The sequence below is a fragment of the Mustela erminea genome, chromosome 10 (genome assembly GCF_009829155.1).
Source record: "Mustela erminea isolate mMusErm1 chromosome 10, mMusErm1.Pri, whole genome shotgun sequence".
Classification (NCBI taxonomy): Eukaryota; Metazoa; Chordata; class Mammalia; order Carnivora; family Mustelidae; genus Mustela; species Mustela erminea.
The window spans coordinates 78600625-78628583 of NC_045623.1; the positions used below are offsets into that span (position 1 = coordinate 78600625).

The 27959-nt window shown below is 53.4% G+C and overlaps 1 protein-coding gene across 6 annotated transcripts in view; it reads left to right on the plus strand.

Annotated features, from left to right (window-relative positions):
• RIMS3 (regulating synaptic membrane exocytosis 3) overlaps positions 1–25023 on the plus strand; it is a 46917-nt gene extending 21894 nt beyond the window's left edge. For 5 of the 6 annotated variants that reach the window (XM_032302250.1, XM_032302248.1, XM_032302246.1 and 2 more), the window contains 7 exons: positions 1389–1564; positions 6276–6523; positions 11872–12013; positions 14317–14429; positions 16579–16680; positions 17036–17175; positions 18945–25023. In XM_032302250.1, coding sequence (XP_032158141.1) covers positions 6307–6523; positions 11872–12013; positions 14317–14429; positions 16579–16680; positions 17036–17175; positions 18945–19157 — 927 coding nt within the window. In that variant the 5' untranslated portion in view covers positions 1389–1564; positions 6276–6306 and the 3' untranslated portion in view covers positions 19158–25023. The remainder of the gene's footprint in view (positions 1–1388; positions 1565–6275; positions 6524–11871; positions 12014–14316; positions 14430–16578; positions 16681–17035; positions 17176–18944) is intronic. The other variant, XR_004276179.1, reaches the window with a different exon arrangement.
• The last annotated feature ends 2936 nt before the right edge of the window (positions 25024–27959 follow it).

Consider the following 27959-nt stretch of genomic DNA (forward strand, 5'->3'; position numbering starts at 1 on the left):
AGCTAAGAGGCACAGGGATCCAGAACCCATGCTGTCCTGGGATCTGGGTAGAAGCAGCCTGGGCCGGATGGAGGGGTGATCCTGTTGGTCTCTGAGCCTTCATGAAGTGGTTGCATTTAGTGTGCTATCCAGACCAATAAGCGTTGACACCTGTGTACCTTCCCTGTTTACAAAGGCACCATTAGGAGTAGTAACAGTATAGTTGCCCAGCTGAGCATTTAGCTCTGTTACCAGTCCTTATTTTGCAACATTTCATCTAATAATCCTAAAGCAAGCATTCTTATCTCACGGCCAAGAGATGAGGAGCAGTAGGCTGGGGTCGGGGGGCTTGTTAAGGAATTGCCCTGCATCCTACAGCTTGTAAGTGACAGATTTAGGTTTTGAACCAAGTCTGTCTGTCTCCAAAGCCTGTGTGTGTATGTGTGTGTGTGTGTGTTTAAAGATTTTATTGATTTATTTGAACCAGAGTGAGAGCCAGAGCAAGAGAGAGGGAGAAGCAGACCCCCTGCTGAGCAGAGAGTCCAACACAGGGCTCGATCTTAGGACCCTGAGATCATGATCTGAGCCACCCAGGCACCCCTAAAGCCTGTGTTTTTGATCAGTGTTTTCTTGCTCCTCATTATACACATCTGACACCCAGTCCAGCCTGGAGAGTGGGGCTGGGTCCAGGTGGCAAGGAGACTCATCACATAGAAGAGGAGATGGGGGACGCCTGGTAGCAAGTCGGTTAAGCTTTTGTCTGCCTTCAGCTCAGGTCATGATCCCAGGATCCTGGGATTGAGTTGCACATCCCTGCTCTGCGTGGAGCCTGCTTCCCCCTCTGCCTCTCTCCCTGCTCCTGCTCCCTTGCATGCGCATTCTCTCTCTCCCTCTCCCTCTCTATCTTTAAAAAAAGAAGAAGAAAAAAAATTTTTTTAAAAGAAGAAGAAGAGATGGAAGTTCAGAGAAGCAGAATGACTTGCTCAGGGTGACATGGCTGGGGGTGGAGCCAGGAGCCGCCCCCCCCCCCCCCAACCACACTTCGCATGTCAGAGTCTGGGGAAAGACGCAAACCCTGTCAGTCAGGGGGAAGACTGAGGAATGAGGAGTAGGGTGTTGAGCTCCTCAGCATTTGGACCTCCAAGTGTCTCTCATCTGTGAAGCTTTAAAGTTGTGGGTGGGGCTTCAGCAACAGTAGTCTGACATGAAAGTGCCGAAAGGCAGGTTAGGGGACCCAGGAGTTGGGATGGTTTTACAGAGTAGGAAACAGAATCAGAGAGTTTAAATGATTAGCTCAACATCACAGAGCTATCTCCAAAGTCTGTCTTTTTATGCCACCAACTACTGGAAGCTCTTACGGATAGCTGTTTTTGCTAGCCCTTCCTCTAAACTTCCCTCTTTCCTTCCAGACTCTTACCACATCACCTCCTCGTGGGAGCTACTGTGACTGCCTTCACCACCTTCCAGAAAACTGGTGTCTGGGCGGAAGTTAACTGCAGCCTCGTGTAAATGCCCTAGGGCTGTGCTACTGGACGGGGCACAGCCCCCTGTGATGTGGAGCCCTGCACTCAGACTCATCAGTTCGGTGAGTTTGGCTTTTCTTCCACGTGGAGAGGAAGCACCTCCCTGGTGACGTGGGACCTAGGAGTTAGGAGACTCGAGTTGGAGCTCTGGTTTTGTCACCAGCATTCTGTGTGACCCTGGGTGTGTCTCTTTCCCATCCTGGGCCTTGAGGTCCTACTCCACAAGACGAAAGACTCAAGCTGGAATAGGGATGGCGATTCTATTTCAAATCACGAGCCAGTTCTCACCAGTCGGTTGAGAGAGATCCTGAGGTTAAATCTGGCCTGGACGGGAAAGATCTGGATTAGTGATTGTTGTGGATGGACCTACCCATCCGTCCCCTTGTGACAGATTCCTTGCTCCCTCCTGTTGAAAGGGTGGGTAGCTGGGTTTGTCTTGAGCTTTTGGATGGCCTCACTGACTCTTGGGAAAGGCTTTTGAGCTGGTTAGACACAGGGTCAAAGGGACCAAGGAGCCCAGGTAGCCTGGCAGAGCCATGAGACCCCTATTGTTAGGATTTAAGAGATGGTTTGGAGTGCCCTTGGGACTTGAGACTCCGGGGTGAAGGCCACATACCCACAGCTGGAAAGAAAACACTAGATGCCTTCCTTGAGGATCTTGGAAGGTCTCAGCTGGCATGGAGCTCCCTCAGGAGTGGGAACAGTAGTCCTTACCCCTGGATGGGAAATCCGAGCCACAGTAGTAGATGCTGCTGTGACAGTAGGTGGGAGGCAGCAGAGAGAGCTGGAGTGAGCTGGTGAGGGAGGGCTCCCTTCATTGGGGAGCCATGAACTTGGCTGGGAAAGGGACAGTCATGCTCAGAGGCAGGGACTGTTGAAGACTTGTTGAAGATTGTCGAAGGATGGAGTTCATTTAGCAATCTGTCAGAACTACCAGGATATGGGGTGCCTGGGTGGCTTAGGGGGTTAAAGCCTCTCTGCCTTTGGCTCAGGTCGTGATCTCAGGGTTCTGGGATCGAGCCCCGCATCGATCCTGCCCCACAGGGAGCCTGCTTCCTCCCCTCTCTCTCTGCCTGCCTCTCTGCCTACTTGTGATCTCTGTCTGCCAAATAAATAAATAACATCTTAAAAAAAAAAAAAAAAAGAACTACCAGGATGCCCTGTAGTGTCCCTGGGAGGAGGCCCCCCTCCTCCTCATAGGGACTGGGTGGCCAGCTCTGTCACTTTGTCTCACTTCTCTTGGGCTAGACCAGCTGTCAGAGAAGCACCTGGAGCCCCAGTTCTGAGCCTGCCAATGCAGTGTGTGTGTCCACAGGCTCTGCTCTCTAGTTAAAAGGGCTTCTAGAGATCACCTAAGGCAATCGCTTCATTTTACACACAGATGAGGACACCAATGCCCAGAAAAAGTGACAAGAGTCTGTATACATTCTTATCCCACTTCCTCATTCTTATTTTTCCCAGGCCGCCCAACCCAGGGGTCAGGTCCCAAGACCTTGGGTCCTGTGCTTCGGGTTTGGCTCCTCCTGTCCCGTGGAGGGTGGCCCGTGTAGCGGGGCTCTGAAGCATTCATGAGCTCTCCAGGCCCCCTGGGTGATCCCTGGGTGGTTAAAGATGAGAAGACTCCGGATGGGGCCGAGTCCTGGATGTCAAACCATCTGCTTGTCAATGTCATTCATTATTCAGGAGGCAACATGAGCCCCTGGGTTGGCGGGGTCAGGAATTTTGTCCCACACCTTCCTCCCTTCTCAGCCCCTGGGAGTGGTACTCGAGCTTCCTGTAGGCTGTGCCTGGGGAGCTCTTGCTCTGTGCTGTTGGTGCTCTTACAGCTGTGTTCTGGGTGGGGTTTCTCCTGGCCCTTACATTACTGCTCAAGCCGGCTGTGAAAACCTGGGCTACAGAGGTTTTTCCTCATCAGAGATTTTTTTTTTTTTTTTGCAGTGTTTTCAAAGAGTCAGAGACCCAGGGCAAAAGCTGAAGGGGAGGGATGGGCCCACACCTTTGGGTGAGCTCTGACTGGGAGGAGCAGGAGCTGCTGAGCATGCCTGCATCTTTTTCTTTTTTTTGAAGATTTTATTTATTTATTTTGAGAGAGAGCACGAGTGGGAAGGGGGGCAGAGGCAGAGAGAGACTCCCTGCTGTGGAGCCCCAGGACAGGGGGCTCCATCCCACCACCCTGAGATCATGACCTGAGGCAAAACCCAGAGTAGGATGCTTAACCGACTGAGCCTCCCAGGCGCCCCTGTGTCTGCACATTTGTGGGAAAGGGAGACCCGGGTTCGAGTCCAGGTGTTGCCATTTCTTAGCTGAGTCGGATGGGCAAGGCCTTGACTTCTCAGAGACTCTAGTTTCTCACCTGTGACATGGAGACTACCACACACCTAACAGAAATTCTTTAAAGAGTAAATTAGGCTTCTCCCACTATCCACCAAGAGACCATGCAGATACCCAAAGAAACACACAAACTGGCACTAGAATTGGAAACTAAAGAGAAGAGATCATCATAGGCCCAAGTCCAGGGGGACTTTCCATTAGCTGCAAGGTTAATGGGGGATGGCTGGAGAAATATAATCCGGGACTCTGCCCGTATCACAGGGTGAGCAAAACGGCCCAGACAACCACAAAGGAGGTAGAACACAGCTTTGACTCATCCCCACTGTCAGCCCCAATTTGCCTGGTTGGCAGGCGCCGTGCTGACCAGGAGGCAAGCGGCCACCATTTACAGCTATCTGAGGACAGAATCCTCTAGGGTGGCCCCTTCCCTTCTCCCTCATTCTCACACACCCCCTTCAGCTCTGTTCTTTTGAAAAGTCAGATTCCCTCAGGGTGACAGGCCTGAGGGCAGAGGGTCAAGCAGAATGACCTTCAGCCCAGGGTGAGGAGCTGCCCTGGGAAGAGTTCTGTAGCCCGGGACAGAGCTGGGAAGAGCTGGAGGCAGAGCCTGCCGGAGCAGCCTCTTTTCGGGTACTCTGAGCGGAGCACACTCCCTGCTGCATTGGAGTTTTGGCCAAGCTGTAGAGGCCAGACAGCTGGAGATCCCATCTCTGTACAAAACCGAGCCATAGACGCCTGCTGCCCCACTCCCTCGCTCCCCCAGAGTGGCTCCTAGTACCCTCTGTCTTCCCTCAGATTTAATATTTAATTACCTAATCAGTGACTTACTAATCTGTCTCTTCTCCTGGACTGGTGGCTCAGGGAGGGCAGGACCATGTTGGCCTGGCTCACTGTCCTATCCTTGGCACTCGGCCTAGACCTTGGAGTTTTAGGGGCTTAAATATTTGTTGAAGGCAGCTTTGGAAAGGAATTTGGCAATATTTTCTAAGAATCAAAGAAATGTTTATATCCTCGGTGTCAGGTGGGGGTTGCTTTTGGGTGGACAGAGAACACTGATTCAAACTGGCGCAAGCATAGTATCTCCCATAACTGGCCAGACCAGAGAAAGGCTGGCTCCAGGGTGGCCCGAGGTCCTTTCCTTTGCTCTGGGTCCTCAGTGACACTGGCTTCCTCTTGGGACTGGGTCCTCTCTAGGGCAAAGGGTCTTGAGGGAAGAAGCGGGGAGGGAGACCCCCACCTTTCCCATAAGCATGGAATCCAAATCTTCCCCTTAAGTCAGATCGGGCCAGCTGAGTCACAGGCCTGCCCTCAGGACCAGTACTAGTTACCCAGGTGAGCGCCATTCACTGAGTGACTTGAACTAGTCAGGATCTGCCTCCAATATGGGATGGGTGGTACCTGACAAAAGCAAGTCTGCCAGGAAGCAGGAAGGGAGAGTGGGCACTGGGGAGGCTCCCAGCAGTCTCTACACCCAGCCCAGTCACTCTGTTTCTGGGAATCAATCCTCAGGAAAGAAGCAGATCAAAGCAGTGTAGAAAGAGATTTGTTGTGGTGTTGTTTAAAAGGCCAGGGAGAAGGGAAGAAGTCAGGCCTGACCTAAGAGGTCACTGTATTGAAATAGTTAAGTCAATTATGCTACCACCACACAATGGACTATTCTGGTGGTATTAAAACACGTGTGCCGTATATTACAACATGCTAATGACATTGGGAGATGCTCATGATCAGAGGTTAAATGAAAAATACCAGGATGTAAAATTGTATGTGCAGTATGAGTTCAGTTTATTTTTAAAATGCATAAGAAAGACCCTGGGATTCGGGTTAAAACACCTCCAGTGGCTGCCGCTCTGCAGTGTGCTTAAGGATGACTTGTGCCTGTTCCTTTATACCTCTCTGTTCTGTCCCCTTTAGCAGGAGGTCCCCTCCCATTGTCTCCGCAGCCTGGGGCCACTGTTGCTCTCCCTGTTCTTATTATTGGCTGTGAAAGTAATCACACCTCCTAAATATTTACTCCACGCCTGACACTGTTCTAGGCGCCTTCACACTCTCTAATTTAATCCTTACAACAACCCTGTGAGGTAAGTGCTTGTATTTCCTGTTTTGCTGAGGTGTTCACTGAAACCCCAAGGTGCTTGGTCACAAGATCACACAGCCAGTGTGTAGAGGCCTTAGGAATTCAAGAGTGGGCCAAATGACTCCGCAGCCTCTGCATTTACTGCCAAAGCAGGTCACTTGCCAGGACCGCCATGTGCTCCTGAGAATGGTACCATTTAATGAGCTGGACCCTGGGTGTACTCCACCTTTATTTATTCATTTCATCCTCACGAGCTCAGAGAGGCCAAGTGACTGACCCAAAGTCACACAGCTAGGAAGCAGTGGGCTCCAGCAGAGTGGCTTGGGGGACTGACGTGGGACCCCTTTTTCTCCTGCCCTCCCTCACAGGGTTGCCTGAGGCCTCGCCACCCCTCGGACCATGTTTAACGGGGAGCCAGGTCCGGCCTCGGCCGCGGCCTCCAGGAACGTGGTTCGGAGCTCCAGCATCAGTGGTGAGATCTGCGGCTCCCAGCAGGCTGGGGGTGGGGCTGGGACCACCACAGCCAAGAAGCGGCGCAGCAGCCTCGGGGCCAAGATGGTGGCCATCGTGGGCCTGACCCAGTGGAGCAAGAGCACGCTGCAGCTGCCCCAGTCTGGTGAGTGGGTGCAGGACACGGGGGGCTGCGTTGGGGGCACCTTGCAATGATGGGGCATCCAGGGAGGGTCCTCACACCCACAAGTACTTCTATAGCACGCACCATATACAACGTGCTGTACTGCCTCGGGGAATCCCCGCCCACTCCACGAAGCACAGAGAAGGGGCAGGAAAATGCCCCAAACTACATAGCTAGTGAATTCAGAGCCCAGCAGCTGGGGTTCTGGGTTTGTGCTCCTAAACTCTACACCCACCGCCCCCCATGCCCAGACTGACATACTCCTCATCCATTCTTTATGAACCGGCCCTTGTATTCCTGGCCCTGTGCCAAGGGACGCACCTTCACAGACGCACGTCTGCAGGATTCGGTCTCCCCTGTGTTCTCGGAGTCTCCCAAGTGCCAACAGGCGCGCGAATGTAGTTAGTTATGCCTCTGCATTCCAAGTCCCTGGAGAGACATGCATGCTGTGCGTGGTCACATGGGGTAAGCCACCCCTGCTGCCGGGAGAGCTTATCACAGCCATTCATACTGCTTGTGGTCACGATAAAGCCAGTTGTGTGAATTCCACAGGCAGAGCCCTCCCAGTACTAATGCAGAGACCCGGATGCCAGAAGCATAGTGACACATGCGCGCACACACAATGGCCCGTGGCCACAGAAGCACATTGCCCTCCTACACGCACATATCTCGTGAGTCCAGAGTCACACACCCCTTACCAGCTGTATCTGGGAAAATGTATTTTCTTAAACACTCAGTTTTGGAATGCCAGTTCTGCTCAGACCGGTGGGCGACCCACTTTGTCACACACACAGTCATGCCGAACCCCACGTCACAGAGGAGCCAGCCCCCCCCACCCCAAGACCTCCTCACTTTGAAGCATCAGCCCAGACACCAGCTGGTTTTGTTTTAAAATCTCTTCCTGCTTGTTTTGTTCAGAGTAACAACTTCCCCAGGAAACCTTCAAATAGGGCAGCTGGATGGGGGCGGTGAGGGGGCGGGGGCCCCGGAGGATCCAGAGAGAATGCTCGTCAAGGCTTCGGTTGGGGCTGAGGGTGGGAGACTTTTCCAGGCCTTAAAATAGATTTTTACAAAGCCCTTCGCAGGAGCACGTGGGATGGTCTTTTCCAGCAATCGAGCTGCGATGCGGTTTCTGGCGCAGGGTAATGCTGGATGAGGAGGGAGCTGGAGGTTATCAGGACCCCAGGATGGGCATAGCCTCTATAAGTTTGCAATTTAGGCCCGGCACCAGGGAGTCAAGGAGATAGAGATTCAGGAGTTGGGTTGGTAACAGACCAAGCAGTGGGATTAAGTTTAAGGGATTAAGATTAATTTGAGGAGGTATTGGGCCCCAGGAATGCGGCTTCAGGATACCTAGCCCTACTGATCTCCAGCTGAATCCACTTGATTCAGCTTCAGAACCAAAGACTTCTTCATGCCCAAGTGATCTGGACAGACAGTCTTCCAAAACCAGGGCTGGGGCCTGAGTAACTGGGAGATATTCCAGTGGTCGGCCTGGGGCTGTCCACCTACCCTGAGTCCACAGTCAGCAGGCAGGGATTGGAGTAGACATCAAGAAGACCTCAAGTCTCAAAGGGAGATGAATGATGACAGGGCTTCAGGATCACTTGTGTCCGTAGTATGCAAGGGTACAGCTGAAGGCCTGGTGCTAGAGCCAGATGAATGGCCCAGATGCACTTTTAACTGAGTCTCTTTGGATCACCCAATCTCTGGTTGTGAGAGTAGGGAGGGCCCCTCCAGATCATCTAGTCCAACATGCTCATTTTATTGATGAAGCATGTGAGCCTGGAGAGGAGAGGCATTTTCCTAGAGAACAACTTCAAGTTAGCTTTTTGAGCCACACCCTGTCATTTGCTAGCTGGGTGACTCAGGCGTGTTATTTCACTTCTCTGAGTCTGCTTCCTTGACTGTGGAATAAGGACAATGACACTTGCCTTGCAGAGTTGTCCAGGAAATTGGATGAGATAGGATAAGCAAAGGTACTCAGCCTCATGCCTGGCACATAGTAGATACTTGGTAAATTGTCGGTGTTATTATTGGCCATGATCACACAGTAGGACCAAGTAAAAAGTGACTTCTCTAGCTTCCCTTGCTTGTAGCATGCTCCTCTGCCCAGCCTTGAGGTTTCCAGTGTCTCAGCTTGGACCCCCATCCTGAGTAGGAGAGTCTGGCCCCATGGGTATGGATGGGCTGACTCACCATGGGCACTGGGCTGGGAAATTCTGTTCTGGAAAAAGATCCTAGCAGGGTGTTCCTGCTATCCCCAGATGGGATGGCTCAGTTCCTTGCTAGGATCCCTGCAGGGCCGGGCTGTGTGAAGTCCGGACACAATCTTCTGAGCTCTAGGTCTGCCCCTCTAGGGGCTTCCCTCCTCCTGGTCTGTCTATATTGTCTGGGCTATGGCCCCACCCATCTCCTCCTCTTTGTTTCAAAGCCTCAGTCCTAGTTCAGGCCCTGTGATACTTAGCCTGGACTATTACCTCAGCTAGTTCCCCTGCCTCACGCCTGCCCCTTCCAGTTTATTCCTCACATTTAACTCAGAAAATCACCCTGAAACTTTAGAGTTTAGTCCTGGCTCTGTAAGTACCCTTAGGACCTTGGGAAACTCACATTCCCACTGGGTCTCAATTTCCTCTTCTGTTAAAATGGAACCATAAAGACCATCTCCCGGTTTCTTTCTAGATCTAACATTCTCTGAGCTGTGGGAGCAATGATGAGAGTAGGGTCAGAGCTCTGGTGTCCCAGAACATCAGTGGGTTCTAGCCAGGCCTTAGGCTGGACCATTCTAGCCTTTGGTCAAAAGGAGCTCTTCTTTTCAGTACCAGGGACAGCAGCCCTTCCCACCTGGGCTTTGGGCTCTGTGCGGGACAGGGCTCAGGACTGGTCCAGAGATGCCATGGAGAGAGCTGCTGAAGGCTCTGCCTCTCCCTTATATGTGGTGGGACAGATGGGATGGTTCCTGGAGTCTTTCAGTCTCCAGGCACCACAGAGTTATTGTAAGCAACTTGGCCCAGTTTTCTAGAGAGAGAGAGAGAGAGAGAGAAGGCCCACATAAAGTTACTCCCAGATCGACAGAGTTCAGACCAGACAAGCATGAAACCAGTAGATGCATTTTCTCTGAGGCTGCAAGAACTTTCTCCCTACCCAGGAGATGTGGAACTTAACCTCTGCTGAATCACGTCTCAAACCTATATGGACTTGATGGAGAGATGTGAAAAGGAGGCTGTCAGTAGACCAGGGGAGTGTGGGCCTGGGGTCTGGCCCCAGCCCTGTGACCATGTGGCCCTCAGGCTCCCCATCTGTGAAATGTCAGTTGGGGGCTAGCAAGGTGTCTCTAATACTTCAGGATTCTGTGACACCCCTACCCAGGGGCTCGCAGTGGGTTGAGGTAAATTTTCTCCCAAGTGGGTCTAGAAGAGGAGGGTTGGGGCCATGGAGTGGAGGGGCTCTGGCTTCAGCTCAGGGTGTGTGTTTTTGGGGGGATATGGAGGAGGGTAAAGTGCAGCTCCCACAGACCCATCTGTCTCCTCATTGGTTAGAGGGGATATGGCAGTTAGGAGCCATGGACAGAGCGACCCCCTTATACCCACCAGCATTGCCCAGTCCTCTGTGTGTTGGGTTTCACATCATTTGTGAGTTTGTATCTCTGTGTGTGACCGACTGGAGGGGTTCAATCAGATGTTATGGTGTGAGGGTCACGTGTGTGTGGCAGAGTATGACTAAGACCTTGTAGGACTGTTAGTGATTGTGTGCCCATCATATGAGTGTATGTGACCTGGTGTGGGAGGTCACTGTACTCATACATGTGATTGTTAGCACTCATGGGTATCTGCTTATGCCCGTGTGAAAGAAATACATGTCGGCTCAAGTGACCATATGTGTGTGTGTGTGTGTGTGTGTGTGTGTGTGTGTGTGTGAGAGAGAGAGAGAGACAGACAGACAAAGAGAAAGACAGACTGATGGACACAGCAGTGGTCTCATTGACTTGTGGACAGTAGCTATTCCAATATCGCAGCAGCTGGGCTGGTTTCCAAGAAGACATTCCTCCTCACCACTGACCCAGCCTCACTCCCAGTCCCCCCATCCCATCCACGGGGGATCCTGACCCTCTTAGCCTCCCCCTACCCCGCAGTGGGACTTCCTGAAATATAAGTAGGATGAAGGAGGAAAACTAAAGTCCTCCTTTCCTCGGGCTGGCATTTTCAACAACCCCTCCCCAGCCCACCATTGGGTGTGGCCCAGAGAGGGGCTGGCCAGCATAATCAGCTCCCCACTCCCCACAGCTTTTGGAGGCTATGTTGCCGGGCCCCACTCCCAGCCTCCCCAGCCCTGTTGGCAATTCCACTCTTAATTTGCCCAGGTGTCTAACCAGTGGCTCCTTCGGCCCAATCCTTATGTGATGCCACTTTCCTCCCTATCAAGCTCTTCAGGCAGTAAAGCTTCAGCAGGGGCAGGCCCTACAAACCTTCAATTCAACCAGTCTAATGCTCCCCCACCCACCCCAGGAGAAGAGGGTGTCTAGGGGGACCTTGCTGCAATGCTGAGGAGGTTGCCGTGGAAACCCAGGCAGGATGGTGTGCTGCTGGGAGAGGCAAAGTGCCCCATGTTCCCTGCAAGGCTCAAGGTGGGGGCTGGCGTGAGGGTAGAGGGCCCTCCAGACAAGAGGTACAGAGACATGGAGTGAGCTCTCACCACATGGTTTCTAGGGTTCTTCTGCAGACCTCTTTCTCAAAGCCAAGGTCAGTTCAGGTCAACCTAGTGGTTCCTCTCAGTCTCGTTTCCCTAATGGCCTCTGCACCTCTCCATACACATACCCCTCCACGTTCAGACCCACCTTGAGAATGAGGGTTGGTTTGAGTGTGGCCAGGCTTCCCGTGGGTTTTTTTTTTTTTTTTTTTAATTGGGTCTATGAAGGTATCACAGAGGTGGAGGGTGATGTGCGGGTGTGATAGGGTTCATGAGGGTACCCGGAAGAGGGAAAGCAAATCTGGGAATGTCAGAGAAAGCAACCTTTCCAGAAGAGAAAGGAACACTTACCCATGTGGGGCAAGGGCTGGAATTGAGTTGGGAAGGTGGCCTTCAGGGACCCTGACAGGGATGAGGGTGAGCACTGCAGGGCTGGGCTCCCCCTGGCGACTCCCCGCCCCACAACCCCATCATCCTGACTCTGCCTCCAGTCATCATTCTGGTCTTTGTGCCTGTCACTGTGGACTAGCTCAGCAGGGTCTCTGCCTCCAGCCAGAGCCCAAGAAGTGACCTTGGCAGAATTCCCACAGAACCCTCACCCATAATCTGACTTTGTTCACTTTCTATGTTTTTGGGGGTCCCAGAAGGGGCTACCAAGAAGCTGCGCAGCACCATCCGACGGAGCACGGAGACGGGCATCGCTGTGGAGATGCGGAGTCGGGTCACACGCCAGGGCAGCCGGGAGTCCACGGATGGGAGCACCAACAGCAACAGCTCCGAGGGCACGTGCGTGCAGCCCATGCACTGTGGCCCCTTCTTTCCTGCATGGTCCTCTAGTCTCAGAACCAGAGGCAGGGTGGGGTGGGGAAATCTTCTGGCTGGTTTTCGGGTCTGGATGTGTGGGTTCCTCTGCATCCCCGCCTTCCCTGGACATCCGCTGCCTGTGCCCCGGTCTTCCTCTTGCTCTGGGCTGCGTTTCCCCATCCAAATACCCCAGTGCCCCTGGGGCGGTTCATCCCGTCTGTGTGTTTCATGCTGCCCACCCCCCAGCACCTACACTGCCCCGCTCCAGAGGAAAGTATGAACCCCAAATCCTTTTCGATCTGAAGCCACTGTTACAGCTCAGGTATGAATGGAGTTCTCACGAGTGGTCTTGCATGGAGCTTAGAGAAGGAGGTTGGAGTGGATCAGTGTTTTTCAGACCGTGGTTGGTGACTCAGGCGGAAGTAAAATCAGTTTAGTGGGTCAAAACTGGCATTAGGGAAAGGAATAGAAATCTCAAACATATCCTGTGGTGTGAGGATGAATTACCTTGCGAACTTTTGTTTTGGTTTTTTAATATAGGGATGCACAGAGGCTTATGATGTTAAATGGATTTTTTCCATTGCATGGGGGTTGGAGTCAAAAATTCAGACGTCACTGGGTTAGCTATTCCCTCAGTCCCTCCCAAATCTGTGAAGAAGCTGGTTATACGAATAAGATTTTCTGGTTCGGCCTCATCAAGGCCCATGGATTGTAGGGCCCTGAGGCTCTATTATTTAGGATTCTGTGATCTCGCGTCTCATGATTGTGCCCACTCCCATGAATGCAAGTGGCATTTAATGCGCCCCACTGTATGCACGGTGTCACTGGGCACTTCAGATGGCTGCTTCTTACTCTGGGATCTATTGGCCACCATCAGACAAAAACCAGTATCTCATTGTTAAATGAGATACTGATCTCCGTGTTCCGTGTGGAGAGACTGAGGCCTGGGAGGAGGGTGAGGTATCCTACCCAAGGTCACAGCTCTTCAGTGGTGGCAGAGTCAGGATTTGAATTAAGGCCACTTGACTCTTCAACCTTTGTTCACAACCTTTACGTTCTCTAGACCAAGCTCCTAAAATTCTGTGACCTTGAGAGTCCATGACCTTATTTAACCTCCTCAGATCCTGTTTTCCTCAGAGTGCGGTCTGGGGCCATTGCTGATGGCCAGTAAGAGTGGGTGGGCCTCAGAGCCCCTTCCCGCGGAGTGGAGGCTGGCCTAGCTGGAGAAGCTCAGGCCCTCTTCGACAAGCGTATGCAACCTTTCTCCCTGTCTGTTGCTGGCCAAGGAGGACTCAAGACCAAACTTTCCAACTGGGGAGTCATTCTGGGACAGTCTGATCTCTCAGACCAGACAACCCAGCCATCCCAGGAGGTCTCAGAACTTTGGTCCATTGTAGCCGCTGAGCACACCTGGGCCTGTCCTTCCCCATCAGTCCTTTCTCTACTGGCCACGCACAGAACACGTAGGCTTGAATGCACGAGGAGGGGCCCCTTCCCTCGATGTTCCCAGCAACAACATCATAACGGCCATTTTACTGTTTCCTGCTTGTCTGGAACCTTTCCCGCACCAGCTGCCCCAGTCCCCGCTGTAGCTCTGCGAGGTGGGCTTCATCTCTGTTTTGCAGTCAAATCAAGTCTCCTACTTCTCAGAGCCTCTGTGTTCTCATCTGTCAAACAGGCATAGCTCCTGCCGCACAGAATGGCGGGAACGAACATGACCCATGCCGAGCGTTTAGTGGGCCCTGGGCGCCCGGCCAGCTTTGAATCACCGTCAGTGTTGCTCGCTACTATTTCCAGGCCCCCACAACCAGGGACCACCCACCACCGCTTGCCTTTTCTCTCAACCCTATAATTGTGTTATTTTGGTCTCGGTTGCTGTTTTGGGCACCACCTCATGTTATTGATTTGGATTTCAAACATATGGTCAACTAAACCTCAGTTCTTGGAACTTGCCCCAGGCGTTGAAATTTCTGGCCAGTGTTTCCGGTTCTTGGCATTTATATCCCCTGGGGAGGACAGAGGCGTCCAGCAAGCCCTACCTTCTAAGGGTCACCTTAGAAAACCCTGGTGCTTGAGGATTAGATAACATTATTATGTTATGTTTATTATTTCACAAGGGACATCAGAGCATTTTTCTTTAATGGGCAGAGATGAAGAGTTCTGTTTGTCCCTAGCTAAAGCAGGGAACTCGTGCTATGGAGAGGGGAAACTGATGCACAGAGGGACGTGGCCACTGCATCTCACCATCCAGGCCACCTCATGTACCTCTCTGCATCTTCCTCCAGGTTCATTTTCCCTACTACCCGGCTTGGGGCTGAAAGCCAGTTCAGTGATTTCCTGGATGGGCTGGGACCAGCCCAGATTGTGGGGCGACAGACGTTGGCGACGCCACCGATGGGTGAGTCCTCCTGAGGGCCAAGTGAGTGGGGTGATGGCGGCCATGGCACGGAAGGGGTGGTCTCCGTGGGGGCCCCCGTGTGACATAGTGCTAGCTGCGGAGAGGAGCCCTCACTCTGGATTTTGCACCAGTGAAAAGGAGTCAGCCAGGCCCTCCACGGTCCCTCCTTCTACCCGGAAGACAGGGGTTCCAGCTCAGCTCTGCTGGCTGCCCTGCAGCAGTTTATAGCACGTTCCTGCCCTCGCTACGTGTGCACGCATGCACGCGCACACACACACAGAGTCTCCCATGGCCAGCCCCACGGCCCACCTGCTTGATGTAAGGTGGTGAACTAGAGGTATCACAGCATTGATGTTCCCCGAGTCTGTGCTACCCCTGACGCTCCATGTGACCTTGGGCAAGTCACTCCCCTTCTTTGAGCCTCTGCTTCCTATCTGTAAAATGGGACTAAGAATCCCTGCCCTAGTTCCGTAACCTAACAACAATTCATCGAGTTCCTATTCGATGCTTTGAATGAAGTGTTTCATTTACTCCTGAGAACTGTGTCTTTTTGGACTTGTTGCTTCTAATGGCCTGGCACCTAAAAGCCCTTTAAATAATTTTCTCAGCCCCCTCCCCTGCCACTGGGACCTGTTTCCAGAGTCTCTACTTGGTCCTCTCAGCTGCACTTCTGGCCCCCTCCCTCCTCCCTCCCTCTCTCCTTCTTGCCTCCCTCTCCCCCTCTGTCTTAGATACTGGCCCTTTTGGCTTTAGGGGGCTCCTCCCGGGAACTCGTTTCCCCAAAGATGCCCCCTTGCCTCTCCCCATTCCCCATCAGTCAGACCTGAGCAGTCTGCCTAAGCGTCTGGATTCAGCCCTCACTGGAACAGTGTTTGACCTTTGACCTCACAGCACCCTAGGAAGCCGGGCTCCGGCAGTGGCTTGCTGTGAGCCATGCAGTGGAGCTGGGTTTCTGTCCCAGGCCAGTTCTCATCCCACTGCACTGCTCCCTTGTCCTCGGATGTGCTTTCACAGGAGCCTTTGTCCACAGGGACCCTCAGACAGGGTGAGCACTAGCTCTCCTCTGGCTCTAGGGTAGGATTTGGCTAATTCCCAGTCCTTGCTCACAGGCTGCTAAGGGCCTGGGGTGTCTACTTTTTACAGCCCTAGGCCCAGCCAGGGTCTGGGAGGCAGTGAGAGGAGTCACCCACCTTCATGAGGCTTTTGTGCCTTCCCAGCCTGGAACACTTGCGTGTGATGCCTCCTGGTGTCTAGAAGTGGGAAGGACAGGCTTGCCTTTGCTTGTCTCCTCTCGTTAGGAATGTTATAGTGAGACCTCCCCCTTCCCTCAAGCACGGGGAGGTCAGAAATAGCTAGAAGGGAGGGTGATGACATCCAGGATGTTTCCTGAAAGTAATAAATCCCCATCCTCCCAAGTATGCAAATATAAACAATTGCATGATAGCTCAGAGTACCTAAAATGGGTGGCTGAACCCAAAGTCTGGCCAATTCTAATTTCTCTGCATCAGGCTTATGATTCTGCATTCCTTTGAAGGATGCTCCAAATGACTAATGCATAATTTCAAATTCCGCTAACCGATGTTGAACAAAGCTGAGAGTTCTAGAAATAACTTGACATGACTTCATACAGAACTTGCCTCAGCGAGGTAATCGTTGGTGGGAGCACAGTGAGGACTTCCCAGTTCTCTGTTCCCAGGAAATCTGGGCTTCCCTGCATCCTTTGGCCAGGGTGTGAACAGGCCCGCGTTCCCAGGCAGTTGCCTCCTGTCCCGCACAGGCTCCTATCTCAGCATCTCTTCGAACTGATAGTCTGTAAATATATGGGGAGTGGCCAAGGGCCACTATTCTGCTGAGTAAGAGAGGAGCCCCCCAGTTAACCAGACTTAAACCTGGGAGTTTGGCAGCTATCCGCTGCTATCCAAGCATGCCCCCTGAGGGTCATGCCCCCCGCCCTTGCCCCAGGGTACCTATCAAAGGATTTCTCAGCTGCTTTCAAGTGGCTCTCCTGGAGAGCAATTTTGGCGCAAGCAATGTGCACACGTTGTGCCCTTTCCAGCAGCATAGCGCCCTCTGCAGACTGCTCTCGGCACAGCAGCTGGCTGGCCCCTGGCTCTGCCTCTGCCTGGACTGTCCCTCTTCTCCCTTGCAGGGGACGTGCACATTGCCATCGTAGACCGGAGTGGCCAGCTGGAGGTGGAAGTGATTGAGGCTCGGGGCCTGACCCCCAAACCAGGCTCCAAATCCCTCCCAGGTGAGGCTGAGCAGCAGGGAGAGGGCTTTCGGATATGGGGGTCCTGCTAGGCAGGGGTATGCAACTGAGCTCTGGGTCTAGCACGTCCTTGGCTGCCCCTTGGTCTAGATCAGTATTCTTGACCCTGGAGTCATGGCTTACCTGGAAGGCCAGCAGACAGAGTTGTGGGGGCGAGGGGCGGGCAGCAGGGAGGTTGGATGAGTCAGTGTTTTGAGTTCGTCTTTTCTACTGCTGTCCACTCAGCTCATCCCACACAGCTTGCTCACCTCCAGGAGCAGCTGGATGTTAGGGGATGGAGCAGACCATAGCAGTCTCTCCTGGACCCCTCCCCAGCATGCTTTCTCCCATCCCTCAGCCACCTATATCAAGGTTTACCTGCTTGAAAACGGGGCCTGCTTGGCCAAAAAGAAGACTAAGGTGGCCAAGAAGACCTGTGATCCCCTGTACCAGCAGGCTCTGCTCTTCGATGAGGGGCCCCAGGGCAAGGTGCTGCAGGTGAGTTCTACGGGGGCCCCTGGGACAGGGCGACTTCCCAGGACTGCAAGTTATAATTTTTTTTTAAAAGATATTATTTATTTATTTGACAGACAGAGATAACAAGTAGGCAGAAAGGCAGGCAGAGAGAGAGAGGAGGAAGCAAGCTCCCCGCTGAGCAGAGAGCCCGATGTGGGGCTCGATCCAGGACCCTGAGATCATGACCCGAGCCGAAGGCAGAGGATTAATCTACTGAGCCACCCAGGCGCCCCTGCAAGTTATAATTTAATATCTCTTTTGTGTAGGATGTGTCCTGGGTCATGTCCTGGGCATGGTACCAGGTGCATCAATGCGCATGACCTGTTTGTTTTCACAGCCCAGTCAGGGGTCTTTGCCCCTGGTTGATTCGCAGGGAAACCAGAGTTCAGGGGTTCAGGGTTCAGTTCAAGTCTGCTGCTCCCCCGCCCCACCCTCAGGGTACACAGTGGGTAGGTAGAAGCAGCATTTGACCACTGCCTTCTCTTTCTGCCTGATGCTTATTGCATATCAGCTCCGTGCCAGGCTCTGGGCAAAGGGCTTTTTAATCCTGACCTCCTTGTGTCCTCTACGTGATGCTGCGATGTAGGTATGATTCTCCCCATCTTGCAGTCTCAGGGGAAGTGACTCGCTTGAGGTTTCACCAAGCGACGTGCAAAGCCAAGAAGACCCTGGCCAAGGTGATGCCACCCCAACTCTGAGAGAGGGCGGTGGCCTTCGTGATTGTCCGGGGAGGGAGGGATCATCACGCCCATTCACAGATGAAGCAGCTGAGGGGCTTAGCCAGAGGCTAAGTGGGGGCTGGTGTCTGGGTTCAGTCCCGGGTTCAAGGTTTGGCTCCATTGCGGTCTGTGGACGGTATACTATGAAGTGTAAATGAGAGACGCACGTGGAGGGCCTCACCGAGTGCCTGGCCCTAAGACAGTGGCTCTCTGGGTTTTAGCCGGTGGTAGTGGCTGGTGGCCTCACCTGAGGACACATGGGGGACAGAGGAGAGGCCTGAGCCGGGGCTGTCTGGGCTGTGTGACTACTCATCCAGGGCTGTTCCTCTGGGCTGGGGTCCTTGTGTGGCAAGGGCCCTTGGGGTCCTAAATGGCCAGGACTGCAGAACTCTAGGGTTCTGTGGAGGCAGGGAGGATCCTGGGTGTCTGTTTTCCTATATATGTATATTCTGATTCCATTTTGAGAAAAGGATCCACTGACAAAAATACAAGTTTGAAAATCACCGAGCTAATCTCTTCCCCTCTTCCGTTTTCTGGATGGGAACGCTGAGGTTCAGTGAGGGCCAGGGGTCTCCCCCAGCTCCGCTGTGAGCCAGCAGCAGACTAGGAGCTTTGACTCAGGTCCCGGACCCTCAGTCTGTTCCTAAATGGTGAAGGCTGTCATCTGAGATGCTGGGAGGCTCTGGAAGTCAGACCCACGTTCCATTCCCAGCTCTGCCACCAGTTACTGTGTATCTTTGGGTTAGTTAATTAACCTCTTTGAGTGGTCATTTCCTCTTTGTTGAAATGATAATACACAGCACCTTTACCTAGATGGCTGTAACAGTTGAGATAATGGAGAGAAGTCCGTATGTTGGAGCCTGGCACGCCTTAAGTGCTCGGTAAGCTGTTGACCCCAAATCAGTCTTAGTTCCGGCTCTCTCTGCCTCATCTGTGCTCTGATGAGACTTGTAGGTTCCTGGGCCCACTACTGAGCCCTGGAGTCAGGGAGTTGGCTCAGCACCCCGTCTCCTGCCCCTCCCTCCCCGGCAGGTGATCGTCTGGGGAGACTACGGCCGCATGGACCACAAATGCTTCATGGGCATGGCCCAGATCATGCTGGACGAGCTGGACCTGACCGCCGCGGTCACCGGCTGGTACAAACTCTTCCCCACATCCTCAGTGGCAGACTCTACACTTGGATCCCTCACCAGGCGCCTGTCCCAGTCCTCCCTGGAGAGTGCCACCAGCCCCTCGTGCTCCTAAGGACCTCGGAAGAGGCCGGGGATATAGTGTGGGAAGGGGTGCCTCACGGCACTCCCCTCCCCTGTACATAGTCTTTGTGTCTTTCTGGACCCTTGCCCTGCTGCATGCCTTTTGGCTACTGGGCCCGTCCCAGCTGGCAGTGGAGACCGTAGTATGTGTGTGTGTGCGTGTGTTTGTGTGTGTGTGTGTGTCTGTGTCTGTGTGCGACCATGTTTTATCCGTTCACCTGTCTGGGTACGGTCAGTCCTGGTGACTACATGAGCTAAAATCCACATCTCTCTGTGTCTCGTTGAAAAGAAACCCAAAGGAGTGTTGTGTGGATGTGGATCCCTGAGTCCAGGGGCAGAAGCGGGGGATGTGGCCGCCGATCCCCCCTGCCTGGTCCTGTGCCCAGGGCAGAGTCCACTTGTCCCTGTCGGGGCTGCCTCTTAGTGGTCCCTACTTTGTTCTCTGCCTTGTCCTGTGTCCCACCTGTGCTTCTCTCAGCACGGCGGCTCTTTTTTGAGGAATGTAGTACCCACTGCAGCTGGCCACACTGAGGCCCCTCGGGGATCCTCCTCCCTGCCCAGCGCTCTGGCAGCTCTTCCCACCGAATGCACCTGCAGCCTGGAGCATGCTTACCTAGGGCCTTGGCTGGGGGCCGGGCGAGCAGACCGTGCCTGGGAAGCTGCGGGCTTGGGATCGCCTCCTCGCTTCAGCAGCACACCGCTAGGAAGACTTAGTTCCCAGGGCGGCTGGCCAGGCCCCTTAGAGGGAAGTGCAGGCACCTCCCTTTAGCATCCTTCTCCGCCTCCTGCCTTCCTCTGAGCCTCCTTGCTTCCAACATGCCGAAGGAGCTCTCCCAGTGGATCCCAGGAGGTGTGGACTTGGAGGGTCTTGACGCCCTGGAGGCTGGCCTCAGGGGGAAGGTACTCTGCCAAAGCAGATGGTTCCTGGAGGTTCCTGTGTGTTCTCCAGGCCCTGGGGGTGGCCTTGTCCTCCTGGGGTGCATCCTGGTGGGGCCTGGCTTGTGGAGGAAGCGCTGGGGGTGGGGCTGTTTGTGGAATGAGGAGGGCTGGGGCTCCCCTTGTCTGTGCCACTGTTGAGACTCCTGTCTGACCTTTGGGGATTAGCTGCATGAGGCTGACCATTTGGGTCTCTCTTTGTTTGCTCATTTCCAGACCAGGGTCCCTGTCTGGGAGCTCAGACTCACCTGGGCTCCAGCTTCGCAGCCTCACGGACAGCCTGGCTCTGGACTCAGCTAGCCTGCCACAGTCACCAGCTCTGTACAAGCAATACTTTCCCCTCTCGGCCTCCCAGCCTCCTTGCGCCCCGCAGCTGCCCTCTGGAGAGTGGCCCGGCCTGCTCTTTGCACCTCACCCGCCTCTGCTTTCTTTCTGCCCTTGTCTGGTTGGAGCCTCCCAAAGTCCCTCAAACCCTGACTTCATAGGACAGCTGGGCCCTGTGTGGGCGAGGCTACCAGGGCCTGGACCCATGAGATGTCTGCTGGGAATGCCCAGATCTGTCCTCTCCCTCCTCAGGTCTGGGGCAAAAGGTGAGAGGTTGCCCAGGGGGTACACACGGCCGCCCTTTGGTCTGTGTCTGGTGGGGAGGAAAGAGGTGGCAGGAGGGCATCAGGGTATGGAGAAGACCGCCCCTCTGCCTCTTCCTCAGACGTCAGCCCCAAGCGCTGCGTGACTCTGACCCACATGCCCAAGGTGGGGGAGGGGGCTACCCAGCTGAGCAGTGAGGCGGTCTCAGGACCTGAGTGCTTGGACTCCATTCATAACCAAAGCCGAACAGATGGGCCTAGAGGCGGATTCTGAGCGGAGAGGGAGGAGGTTCTCCGGAGATAAAGGCATCTCCACCCAAAGGGCCTCCTTTCCTGGTAGGGACCCACATCAGGTCGAAGCCAGAGCCTGGTAACCTCCCTCCCAGGAAAACCCCATTGGTCCTGCCCACAGATGGAAAGTGGGTAAGGGCAGTAAGAAATGAACCAAATGGGCTCCTGGCTTCTGCCAGAGCCTCCATTCTTGTCTTATCACAGATGAAGACTGCTGTGGGCGTAGGGAGAGGGAGGAGGCAGCTGGGTCGGCTTTTCTCTTCAGGCAGAAATTCTCTCCGGTTGTCGGGATTGGGTAATGCGCGCCTAGCTCATGTTTCTAAAATAAGGCAAAGGGCTCTGTACTCTTTGACCCTAGGGTGGGGAGAGGGAGGAAACGCGCTCACAAAAGGGTATTTTATGTCCTGTCTGTGAGGTGTTCACCTCTCCCGAACAGTCGCCCTCAGGATGGCGTGAACGTCGTCTGCACTTCTGGAATGGTGGGATTAGTAAAGAGTCCTAGGATCGCGTAGACACCTGCTGATGCAGCCCCAAGTGGCGCTACCAAGACCGTGCAGCCACCCCCCCACTCCCAGCAGGGAATGGGGGCTATCAGGGAGGGAGATCACCCTCCTTCCTTGAGGGGTCCAGGAAGACAGAGAAGGTGGACAGCTTCCAGCGAAGAGCCGCCTCTGGGTGGCTGTTGGCCACAGTCCCCTCGCCTTGGGGGGCAGGTTAGCACGCAGAAGGTCCAGCCGAAGCTGAGGCCTGACCTGTTGGTAACTTGCGCTGACCTGGCTGCAGTCCCTAGCCGCCAGACCTGCCCAGGAGCTGGGCCGCTCCTACCCCACCTCTCCTATGGGAAGTAATTCCCCCCCAGGTTGACCTTAGGGAATTATCCTCTTTCACCCTCTGCACCAATCAGTTACGAATCCCCACCTGGATCCCCCCCAATATGGTGAGGTCACGTGAGGCTGACGTGCGCATGTGACTGAATGGCTGGGTTTCAGTGTCTGTTCCTCATCCTCCTTGATACGGGGGCTTGTCTGAAGCCGGTTGGGAGCTAGCCTGTTCCGGGAGAGGCGGGGGCACAGTGTGCCGCCTGGCCTTCCCTGGGGCGGGGAGCACCTTTGAAGAGGGGAGGGTGGGGGAAGGAGGGAACACGGTCCCCCCCACCCCCGCAAGAGTGCTCCCTCACCTGGGAACCCTGCTTGGCCAGGTACAGCGTCCTGGCTCTGCAGGCCCGCTTCCCCCAGGTGAGACCCAGAGCGAAGGACAGGACGGGGCCCTTTGCCATGCCCTGTCCTCTGCCGGGGCAGGTTCGTGGAGGATGCGGTGGAGATGGGGGCGGCCCTGCAGCAGCGTCGGGCTTGTGGGCAGGAACCGTGAGGGATGATTCAGAGCATCTGTCTTCACGTTTCTGCTGCTCAGCGCGTCCCACTTCCCTCACAGACTCCTTCCCTACGGGGATGTCTGAGGGCCTTTGCTATGAATCAGCCTCCGGTAAATGGGGCCAAGTCTAGGTTGGACAAGAGGGATTTGATCCTTCAGGGAAAAACCAGCTCCAAAACTCCTCCCTAATCCCATCTCTTCCACCTCCCAGTTCTCCCCCCAAAAGGAGCTGAGCCTCCCTGGGAGGCTCTCCTCCCCCGCATGCCAGCATTCCAGGGGGACGAGATGAGGCAGAGCCCAGGGGCTCCAGAAAGAGGGGCACCCAGGGAGCTCTTCGCTTGTGAGATCACTGGTTCTCCCAGGGGCATGACCCCCACCAGGGCAAGCATGCCCGAGCTCTTTACTGCCAGCCTGGAGGAGAGCGGCCCCCTCCCCCCTTAGAGACAATAGAGACCCCCAAGGGTACGTCTCTGGAAACGAAATGTAGCACAATCTTCGACTGTGGGACCAGGAACCCTGACGTACCACCAGGGTTCTCGAGCCACATCCTGCTGCCCCGGAGGCTCCCTGATGCCTCCGATTCCCTTTCCTCCTTGGCCCAGAAAGCAGCAGAGCTTCACGAAGGCCGCTCTTCTGTTTCTCTGATTGCTTCCTGCACTGTGCAAACTCTGTGCAAGAAACGGCTGCCTTTGCTTGATGAAGTCCACGAGGCGCCCCTGCCTGGCCGGAGGGAGGGGGCGCCCCGTCCAGGCCCGGGTGGGCCCGCGCGGCATTTCTGCGGGGCCGGCGGGCATCGGCGGCGGCGGCGAGGAGATGGAAAAGAAGAGGCCTGCCTCCCTTGCCGGCTCCTCCCTTCGTGCCCCTCTCCTCCCGGGCAGTTTTCTTCTCCCCGATCCTGACACGGAAAGAGGCTCGTGAACACGCTGCTTCCCGTCCTGGATTCTCTTTCATCGCACGAAGAGGGAGGGGACGGGCGTGTCTCCCCTGCCTCCTTCCTCCAGTCTGCTTTTCACTCAGGTCAGAAGAGGATGGGGCAAAACCAAACACTCCTGACAGGAAGGCAGGGGAGCCCTGCCCAGTCAGGGGAGGCCTGGTGGCGCCTGGCGGAGGGGCGGCGGGCTGGTCTGGCTGGGAACGGCTGATTTTGAGAGTGCCTGAGCATCTCAGAGCAATGTCGGTGATGCCAAAGAGAGCAACTTGGTCTCCCCGGGCGCCAGCTCTGCTGGTGAGGTCGCACAGATGCGGCCTCGGGTGTTGGCATGCCTGATGGCGGGACCTTGTTCTCTGACAAAGGGCTTAATCTTTCCATGTAGCAAAGCAACTCCTTCTCCCCCCCACCCCCACCCCAACCCCGAGCTCGGGCTTTTGTGGGCCCAGCCTGGCTGTGCCTGTGAGGAAAACCACACCAGTAAGAGAAACTGAAATCTGTCAGGGGCCTAGACTAGCTTGGGGCGAGGGCTTGTTGAGAAAAGTGCGTTACTGCTCTGGAGGAACCTTCCAGGGCTCTAGTTGGAAACTTAGCCAGTAAGGCCCAGGGGCCAGAGTTCACACCGATGTCAGGAAGGGTCTCTGGGACTGGGTTCCAGAGGGTTTGGCTAAAGAAATGGGCCCTGGGAATCCAGGGGCCACAGAGCATCTGTCCCCCGCCCCACCCCACCCCCTGAATCGATGGCCTGGACAGCTGGTTACAGGGCATCAAACAAAGGTTGTTCTATATAGTTTTGTCCCAAATCATGACCTTGTACAAGACTCCTCACTTGTCTGGGCCTCAGCTTCTTCATCTGCAAAGTCAGCATTTGCTAGTGGTTCCATGGTTCCCTCCAGGCCTTAAAGTCTGATCTGGAGCCGAGGAGGGTTTCCAGCCTGGTACGCCTGGGTCCAAGGGCTGGTTTCGTCCGGCCCCTGGTACCCGGACCGGATGTAGGTCCTCATCCGTCCAAGCCCAGATGCTGCCTCTGACAGGAACTCGGAATCTTAACAGACTCTGCTTCCACCTCCTCGTGGTTTGCTCTCCCTCCTTTCTTCTTGTGTAACGACTGGAAACACTTAAGGGTTGTCTACAATGGACACTTTTCAAGGGGCTGGTGTGATGTGACCACCTCAGCCGCAGCCTGCGTAGGTCAGTACCCCCACCGGCAGATGAGACTGGGTCCATCCTCCTCTCTGCTTCTAGAATGACATCTGTGGGAGAGTCGAACACCTGAGGATGTTGAAGGCAATGCTCTCTGATGGGAGGAGAGAGGGCACTCCTTCCCCATCAAAGTATTTTGCTTCTCGAAACCACTCCTCTCTCCAGAATCTCTCAGCAGACCTCACCTCAGGCAGAGTGGCTGCCTCCTTAGGAAAAGTTGGCCTGATTATTCTATCCACTCCTTTAGGATGTAAACTCACAGGAGGCAGGAACCCCTTTTTTAGAATTTCCAAATGCATCCTGCAAAGAAAGAGATAGCTGATAGGGACTGACAAGCACACTGTTTAGATAAGAAGCAATTAGCCTTTTATATCTGCGCTCTCTACATTTTCTATGTGCAGCATCTTTCCAAACTTGCTGTGGCTCCTAGGTGGCAGGTGGACGGCTGGGGAGGACTGCCGGCTGTTTCCGACAACATTCTTGCCAATTCCCTCGAGGAGAAAATTCTTCACATGGCTTCTGCATGTACAATATTTGGGCAGAAAAAAAAAAAAAAAAAAAAATTAAAGTCAGTTTGAAAATGGTTTCTTGTGTTGCTTTCTGAAGATGGTTCTTAATTCTAAGGAGAGAGAAAACAGGGTTCCAGGTGACTAAAACCAGGAGGAGGAGGAGGACACCAAGGCACAAAGGCAGGAAAGGGCAGGACATCTCAGGAAAAGGCCTCAGAAAGGTCTGACCAGGGCCTCCGGGTCCTACGCGGGGACTCTGTTGCCACACTGATGTGCATGGGCTGTGGAATCTGATGGGGCCAGGTGGCTTCCCAGCTGTCCCACAGTTCCTGCTTCCAGGCCCTCGAAGCCTTCTATTCCCACGGACTCCACAAGGAATGCCCAGTGTCAAACAGAAGGGAAGGTAAGATGGAGCTAAGGCCACTGCTTTTGACCCCTCATGGGTTTCTTCCGGAGAGCTCAGGTCCGGGAGCTCTTGGGCAGTCTTGTTTACATCAGCCACACCTGACACAAGCAGTAAACATGCAGTTGACCTCCGGTGCTGTGAACTCCAGCAGTCCTAGACCCCTGGGGCACCCCTTCCTCTCCCTGTCTCAGGGACGGACAGAGAGGTGTGTTAACATTTAATCACTTCTGGGCAGTGCCCTTGTCCTAGGTCTGGGTCTGCAAGGACAGAAGATAGATAAAGGAAGTGTCCCAATGTCACATGCTTGCCAGGGGAAGGCTGGCATCCTCTTCCCCAAGGGTCCCCCAGTGCTTGGGCTCTAGCTCTTGGCCTTTCAGTGTCAGGGGCACCCTCTCTTGAGAGAGGCTTATGAAACCAGACTCGCTCTGTGAGCTCTTAGTTTCCCAGGTTTCTGCCTTTTACTTTTCCACTCTGCTCTCTGGATTATCTGGGTGGGGCCAGTCGAATCACTTGGGTCTTTAAAAGTGGAAAAGTTTTCTCGGCTCTTGTCAAAGCGAGATATGATTGGAGAAGAACGGCCAGACAGATGCAGAGTGAGAGAAGTTAAAGACTAAATATATGGAGGGTAAATCATACCATGTTCATGCATTGAAAGGCCCAATATTGTGAAGATGTCAATTCTCCCCACATTTATCGCTAGACTCATTGCACATTCGGTAAAAATCCCAACAGGCTTTCTGGAGAAATTGACATGTTGATGCTAAAATTTATTGGAAATGCAAAAGAACTTGCATAGCTAAAGCAATTCTAAAAAATAAGAGCCAAGTTGGAAGAGTTATGTTACCTGACTGTAAGACTTACTATGAAGTAACAACAGTATTGGCATAAGGACAGACCCATAGACCAGTGGAACAGAACAGTGTACAAAAACAGACTTACACACCGCCAACTGACTTGACAAAGGTGGCCGAGTGATTAAAAAATCTTTTCGGGGCACCTGGGTAGCTCAGTGGGTTAAAGCCTCTGCCTTCGGCTCAGGTCATGACCTCAGGGTCCCGGGATTGAGCCCCACATCGGGCTCTCTGCTCGGTGGGGAGCCTGCTTCCGCCTCTCTCTCTGCCTACTTGTGATCTCTGTCTGTCAAATAAATAAATAAAATCTTTAAAAAAATATATTTTCAACAAATGGTGCTTCAACAACTGGATATTTGAATGGAAAAATACAAACCTTGACCCTTACTTCTCATTATACACATTATACACAAAACTAACTCAAAGTGGGTCATAGACCTAAATATAAAAGTTAAAATTATAAAACTCCTAGAAGAAAATGTAGAGAAAAATGTCTTCACAACTTTATGGTAAGCAGTAGCTTCTTAGAACATAAAAAACAGTAACCTTGAAATAAAAAGATAAATTGGACTTCATCCAAACTGAAACCTCTTGGAAAGATACCATTAAGGGGCCAGTGGGTGGCTTAGTGGGTTGGGCCTCTGCCTTCGGCTCAGGTCATGATCTCAGGGTCCTGGGATGGAGCCTGCTTCCCCCCCACCTCCCATCTGCCTCTCTGCCTACTAGTGATCTCTCTCTGTCAAATAAATAAATAAAATCTTAAAAAAAAAAAAAAAGATACCATTAAGACTCCTAATAAGATGACAACTTGGTAAGAGAACCAGAGGAAAAATGAGCAAAAGGTTGGAACAGATGCATCACAAAAGAAGATACACAGATTGCCAACTGGCATATGAAAAGACATTCACTCGTCACCATAATTCATCAGGGAGCTGAACACCCAGTAGAACAGCTCAGATTAAAGACTGACAGTGTCAAGTGCTGGCAGGGTTGGGAGCAGCATCTTGGCTGGAAATACAAAATGGTACAACCAGTCTGGAAAATGGTTTGGCAATTTCTTCTAAATTTCTTATATGCTCACCATGTGACCCAGCAATTCCACTTCTAGGTGTTTATCAGGAAAAATGACAACATATGGCCATCGAAAGACAAAAATGTTCATGGCAGCTTTATTCATAATACCCAAAACTTTGAAACAATACAAATGTCTAACATATCTCTCAGGGGCCCATCCGAATATGGAAACCATACGGTCAAGTGAACAAGGAAAATTAAATTTTAAAAATTATCTCAGCAGTTGGAGTAACCCTAGAGAGCTCTACAGAGTATATTCTAAGGCAGAAGAAGAGTATCCAAGGAGGAAACAAACTGGAAGGGGCCCTATCCCAAGCTGGTAGTCAAACCTTGAAAAATGTGTCACGTGTGGCCCTTGGTCTCCAGATCAGTAGCAAACATCCCTCTGAGGCACTGGCGGCAGAGACTAGCAGCGACTGTGCCCTGGGGGAGTCCGAGTTGGGAACCTATTGGCAGACAAGAGTGGTGAAGGCCTGGGATGCATGGACCCGTGTCTGGAGGACCACCAGCAATACAGGGGATTCAGCGTCCTGCTCACCAGCAGGGCGTGTGACACTGGAGGTTTGTTATTATGTACAATAATAAGCTCCCCTCCATGATGGGAGGGTGTAGCAAGGTGAGCACTGGGCTACACTGGA